At 44.9% G+C, this 6695-nt stretch overlaps 2 protein-coding genes across 2 annotated transcripts; both read left to right on the top strand.

Moving 5' to 3' along the window:
• Positions 1–2931: 2931 nt before the first annotated feature.
• Positions 2932–3993, top strand: LOC135374662 (uncharacterized). Its single transcript, XM_064607604.1, has one exon. It carries the CDS (start codon positions 2932–2934, stop codon positions 3991–3993), a length of 1062 nt encoding a protein of 353 aa, XP_064463674.1.
• A 951-nt stretch (positions 3994–4944) lies between these two features.
• Positions 4945–6009, top strand: LOC135374661 (uncharacterized). The gene has a single exon (XM_064607603.1). The coding sequence runs from the start codon at positions 4945–4947 to the stop codon at positions 6007–6009; it is 1065 nt and encodes a 354-aa protein (XP_064463673.1).
• Positions 6010–6695: the final 686 nt, after the last annotated feature.

Below are 6695 nucleotides of genomic sequence, written 5' to 3'. Positions count from 1 at the left end.
TGAGGATAATTTAGCTGCAGGGTCCCAACATTTTTACAAGTATTGCCATGCCTTTCCACGGCGCATTTGCGCCATACGTATCTCATAAGAACCTATGTTGCTGCAGATCACTCTACAATATATTTTTGCAGGTCGACATCGGCAGCGGTGTGCTGGTGGAGAGTACCGTACTTGCCAGGATAGGGGCAAGTTGCAAAAGCGGCGTAGGAAAATATGTTCGGGCACTGCTCCGCCACGTGCTCCAAGACGACGAACTGCGGGGCAAGTCCCTGTATGGGATGAAATGTAACACGAAGAAAAACACTCCACCGAAAGAGGCCATTGACCCTGTCCGCCTGAACGCCGTCATTGGTAAGCTATGCACTTTCCCTTTATGGTATTCCCTGAGTCTTCAAGAAGATAGACAGTTAGTGGAGAATAATGGCAATGTGGAACAGAAAAATATTTCATTCATTTGTCTTCCTTTCCTTACCTTTCAAAGACTGATTGAGTACAGCCACATGCAAGTTCAAGGATGGTCTTAATGCACACTCTGGAAGTGGGGGAGGCTACAAGGGTATTGTGTATCTTTATTCCCACGTGTCATTGGTAAACATACCTTTACGTGAGAGCATCCATAAGCACTGTAATAAAGTGGGGTCACTCCACGCAGGGTGTACCAAAGTCGTCGCTCGACCATCTCCAATTAAAAAAAAAATTGCCCGCTTAGAGCGCCTCGTCAAATAAACTGTACTCAATGTAGCAACTCAAAGTTCAGTTTCATCTATATTTTGGGACCTATCAAATTTTGAGTGAAGAGGTCTGCCGGTTTCAGTAATGAAAGTGTTTTTAGGTGACTATATTAAAAGTTGTGTGTATTTAATTTTAAGCATCCTGTATATAAGTTCTGGTTTCGACTCTGAATTGCTCACTTGGAATCATAGTTGACAGAACATCTTCCTTAAACTGCGGGAACCAGTGAGCTGGTGAGCCCCGTTGAGCAATTCAGGGTGGACAGTGTACCCGTCACCCGTTGCCCTGCCTGTGCTCGTGAGGTTCTTGTGAGTACTTGATTTGTTTAACATGCTGCCATTTATTTTTCCTTTCAGATTACACGCGCAAGATTTTCCCTGGAACGCAGACGTCTTACCTGAAGAATAGCTTGTCATCACTACTGGCACGAGAAATAAAATAAGTACTGTTGCGTTTTCATGATCTTCACTATGTCTGTCTCTGTATTTTTTCTTTCTGAACTCCACAACACGATAGTACAGCTCCCTGCGTTACATTATACCAGCAGGGGGTCACGTCCTGAGCACTGTCTTGCCAACCTGGCGGCCTCATGGGGAATGTTTATTGACCAGAACCTTTCAGCCTGTCAAGGATTCTGTTCAGTAAACAATGCCCAGTGACCGCTAGGTTGTCACTCATAGTGCCCGGTGTCTCTACCTGGTATTATTAATAGGTAACACAGCAAGCTGTACCTGCAGCAGTTCCTGTCTTCCAGTTCATATCCAGATGAATGTCAACAGAAATTCACTGATCTCGAGCTCAACAGAATTTCCAGAAGCACACGGTGGCCACTTTTCAATACCACACAGTAAGAACTCAACAGCTCCATCGTTAGGAACTCAGTTGCTTTTCATCTGAAACTATGTATGGTACATTGAGTGAAGTCGATAGAGTTTCAGTTGACACTCAACTGCAATTTTTATAAGCGAAACAGCTGTGCAGTACTGGCATGGCGACGTTTGAGTTACAAACATAAGCTATACGTGCAGCCAAAGAGCTCCCGCTATTTTTTTCCTTGTATATATATATATATATATATATATATATATATATAAAGAGAGGGGAAAAACCATTAAAAAAATAAGAAAAATGACGCTAGATGTGTTTGAAATTCAAACTTACAGATTAAGATGGCTTCTATGGCTGCACGTAGAAAAACAGATACTCATGGAACGATGCGACAGCACCAGAGGACACGTGTTTCGCCGTGTTTGCGGCTCGTCGGCCCTGGGTAGCTGCCTTATATATATATATATATATATATATAAAGAGGGGGGAAAAGCCATTAAAAGTATAAGTAAATTATGCTAGACGTGTTTGAAATTCAAACTTACAGATTAAAATGGCTTCTATGGCTGCACGTAGAGAAACAGATACTCATTGAACGATGCGACAGCACCAGAGGACACGTGTTTCGCCGTGTTTGCGGCTCGTCGGCCCTGGGTAGCTGCGCATCGTTCGGGATTGGCAAACCATCCCATTGGCAAACCATTGCCAATCCCGAACGATGCGCAGCTACCAGCTACAGCTATATATACCAGCTACAGCTATATATACAGGGTGTTCCACGAGAGAGTGTCACGGATTTTTTAAAAAATAGCTGTGCATCCTAAAAATCTGGAATCAATTGGGAGAAGCTTATAATCGTTTTTGCCACCTACTCCAGTGGTTTTCATTAATGTGCCTTCTTAATTAGGTTAATTTTGTTAATTGAACTCGAAAATTTGCCAGGGGAATGCCACTTTTGTTCTTCCTGATTTCGAAAGTACGGGGTTAAAATACACTACTCCAGTCAAAAGTATGCTTCATAACTCAACATTACAAGGGATATTTGACTGCCGAAAAATCGACGGGTGCGGAAGCGCGCTCGCTGTACTTGCGGCCGCGGCAGTGCCGGCCCCGCCTGGGGAGGGGGAGTGAGGAAAGGGCAACAAGTTTAACGGGAAGCGGTAAAAGCACGTTTTTATCTTTTCGTCCTGTTTTTTTCTGTTGCTCCAGCTGAAATTATCAGTGAGCTTCGGGCGAAAGGATTGCCAGTATCAATGTCCTTGCACTCTCGTGCGTCTTAGTGCCTCATTCTTAGGCTTCCTAGGAAGGTTTCGCTTTGTCTCCAAAACTTCCTTTGTGCAGGCACACTTCGGTGCCGCTTTAAAGAGTGTAATGTCGGGGATTCGCTACTCCATTGAGGAGAAGACAAACATGATATTGGCACTTGGTGCTACCAACATGAATTTCGACGCTGCTGCTGCATTTTACAGCGAACGATTTTCGAGCGAGAATGCGCCAAGCGCTAGAACAATCCGACGGGTCTACAAAACGCTCAGCGAAAGTGGTTCATTCACGCCACCCGTAAAGCGTCGCCGACCTAGCCAGCATGAAGGCACAATCCTTGCAGCTGTTTCGCAAGACCCGCATGAGAGTGTGCGACGTATTTCCAATGAAACTGGTGTGGCTGCAACAACAGTATGGAGAGTACTTAATCGCGCCAAATATCATCCGTACCACCTGAGTTTGCATCAGGCCCTGCACGACGATGATTTTGCGAAGCGCATCGAGTTCTGCAACTGGGTCCTGAATATGCAGGATGCACAGGGCACTTTCTCTGAAAATGTATTATGGACAGATGAAGCGCATTTTTCACGAGACGCGCAGGTAAACCTGCATAATGCCCACTATTGGAGTACCGAAAACCCTCACTGGATACGTGCAGGAAAATACCAAGTGAAGTGGTCCTTCAACGTTTGGGCAGGAAAATTCAATGGCCGCATGCTTGGACCTGTGTACTACACGGAGAACCTGACTGGACAACGATATGTACAGGAGATTCTCATGAAGACAGTTTCAGACTTTCTGGATGAGCTGCCTCTGAATGAACGCTCCAGAGTGTGGTTTCAGCATGACGGGGCTCCACCGCATTCGTCTTCCAAAGCAACAGACTTCCTGCGCAGTCACTTCGGCGAGAAATGGATCGGTCGCCATGGTCCCGTGCCCTGGCCCCCGCGGTCCCCTGACATCACTCCCCTGGACTTTTTTCTATGGGGCAGGATCAAAGACTCAGTGTATCAGTGCGAATCGAGGTCACCAGAAGAACTTCAAGAGAAGATCACCAGCTTCTGTCGATGCCTTTCGCGAAAGGAGCTTCAGAGTGCCGCGAAGAGTGTGCTATACCGCTGTCAGCTCTGCATCGACGAGGACGGGAAACATTTTGAACATCTGCTCTAATTGTCTCAGCGTGTAAATAAAATGTTATAGCATGTTTTACAAATACCTGTTGTCAGAGCATGCGTTTCATTTTGTGCTACGTTTTTTGTGCCTTTATTACGCGATCTGCTTCTATCTTCCGCTGAAGAAGGAGTCCGTAACGACTCTTTGCATTGTATCCCTTTCACTCATATTAAGAAACGAGCAGTTCTTATTAGCATAAATACCCTGTCGCTTCAAAATGAAAAAGGAAATGAAATGTCTCCTGACACAACCATCTTTTTTGCTGATACAACGGTCTACTGAAATCGAAGCCCTTATCGCAAGGCCCGACGTTATCTGTAGCTGTCAACACAGGCACTTGGTTGAGGAACGTGTTTCAATGCAGACTTCTTTTTTTTTTCATCTATCTCGCTTTCCCTCTCGTACAGAGGGTGGGCGACTGGGCGGGGCCAGCACTGCCGCGGCCGCAAGTACAGCGAGCGCGCTTCCGCACCCGTCGATTTTTCGGCAGTCAAATATCCCTTGTAATGTTGAGTTATGAAGCATACTTTTGACTGGAGTAGTGTATTTTAACCCCGTACTTTCGAAATCAGGAAGAAAAAAGTGGCATTCCCCTGGCAAATTTTCGAGTTCAATTAACAAAAGTAACCTAATTAAGAAGGCACATTAATGAAAACCACTGGAGTAGGTGGCAAAAACGATTATAAGCTTCTCCCAATTGATTCCAGATTTTTAGGATGCACAGCTATTTTTTTAAAAATCCGTGACACTCTCTCGTGGAACACCCTGTATATATATATATCAGCTTCATCCCAGCTATATATATACCAGCTTCATCTGGATCTAGATAATTTCGCCCGTCGTCTACGTCTAAAGGAATACTTTCATGATAAGCCTAAGTCGGATCCCCACCCTTTCAAACCGCCATCCAACTTTACGCCAGAGGCTAACCGTGAAAAGGCTCTGGACATGTACATACGTGCGGTTCAGAAGGATATCATTAACGCCTACAATGAATCATCCAACCGGAAATCGAAACCAAATCTAACGCCAGCTGAACAGCGCAGCCTTTGTGATCTTCAGAATCGTAGCGACTTAGTCATCAAAAAAGCTGATAAAGGCGGTGCAATCGTAGTAATGGACAAAAACAATTATGTTAACGAAGGTCTTCGACAACTATTGTGCGCATCATTTTACAAACTCCTCGACGCTGACCCTACGGAGCAAATTACAGCAGATGTTATCCGCAGTCTAAAAGCTCTAAAGGCAAGAAAAATGATAGATACCACCCTGTACGACTATCTACTCCCCAAAAACCCCATAGCGGGCAGGTTTTACATGCTCCCTAAAATCCATAAACCTGGAAATCCAGGGCGCCCCATAGTTTCATGCAACGGAACAGCATTTGAGAACATCTCAAGCTTTGTAGACCACCTTCTCAAAGATATACCGCCGCAACTACCATCCTACATTAAGGATACCAATCACTTTCTTCAAATATTAAGTAAATGTGAACCCCCTCCTTCCAGTCTGCTAGTCACGCTAGACGTTTCATCTCTGTATACCAACATCCCCCACGAAGATGGCATTGCTGCAGCTGAAAAGGCCTTTTCAAAATATTCTGATACCCCCTACGATCCTTGTATCCTATCCACATTTCTAAATCTTATTCTCAAAAATAACAACTTTGAATTCGACGGTAAGCACTACTTGCAAGTCAATGGCACGGCGATGGGTACAAAAATGGCACCTAACTATGCAAATATTTTTATGGGAGCTCTAGAGGAGGAATTTCTGTCCAAGCGCGTAAAGGAGCCCACGCTTTACAAGCGGTTCCTTGACGACATCTTCATGGTGTGCCCACACTCAGAAGATGACCTAATCTCATTTATCGGCGATTTTAACCAAGCACATCCGGCAATCAAGTTCACCCATTCGTATTCTGCTTTCAGTATCAACTTCTTAGATGTCCAGGTAAAGTTAACCAACGGAGTCTTGTCCACAAACCTGTTCCGTAAACCTACGGACTCTTAACAGTACCTAGCATTTAACAGTTGTCACCCGCGTCATACTAAACTTGCCATCCCTTACAGCCAGAAGTGTTGCGGATTTGAATCCACGGATTTGATTTAAATCCGGATTTAAATCCACCGGAGGGCTGGCGGATTTGATTTGCGATTTGATTTGCGCAAAAAAATATGGGCAGGATTTGGATTTGGATTGAATCGCATTTTCCACTGATGATTTGGATTTGGATTCAATCCCATATTCCAGGTATGATTTGGATTTGGATTCAATCGCATTTTCCACGAATGATTTGGATTTGGATTCAATCGCCTTTTTTCAGCGGATTTGCGCGTGGATTTCGCCAAGCTCCCTCACAAGACGCATGGATTTGAAATTGAGCTAAGCGCTGTTTCGCGTTCTACGCGAATTGATGTGACCTTGTCTGAAATCTGCACACGCACCAACGGCGTCCTCTCCCCAGAGCAACAGGAGTAGCCGTTTTGTTCCAATCACTTCCCCTCACCGCATCGAGGGAACACCAGGCGCAGTTCTTTGAACGCAGTTAACGTTATTCTGTCGATTGGACGGCACCTTTCCCGTGGTCCTCTAGCTGAGTTCTCAAGCACGACCCGTTTCAAGCTTGCCAAATCATGTTGCGAAATTCTTGGTCTTCGCAATCATATTGAACGCATATAGGTACACGCATTCACGTC

The sequence above is a fragment of the Ornithodoros turicata genome, unplaced genomic scaffold (assembly GCF_037126465.1).
Source record: "Ornithodoros turicata isolate Travis unplaced genomic scaffold, ASM3712646v1 Chromosome93, whole genome shotgun sequence".
In the NCBI taxonomy this organism is placed as follows: domain Eukaryota; kingdom Metazoa; phylum Arthropoda; class Arachnida; order Ixodida; family Argasidae; genus Ornithodoros; species Ornithodoros turicata.
Note: the sequence above shows the minus strand (reverse complement) of the source record. Positions and strands in the feature narration are given on the sequence as shown.

Bases quoted from the DNA above. Each gene is read 5' to 3' on its own strand.
- LOC135374662 (XM_064607604.1), top strand. From the start codon at position 2,932: ATGTCGGGGATTCGCTACTCCATTGAGGAGAAGACAAACATGATATTG.
- LOC135374661 (XM_064607603.1), top strand. From the start codon at position 4,945: ATGTACATACGTGCGGTTCAGAAGGATATCATTAACGCCTACAATGAA.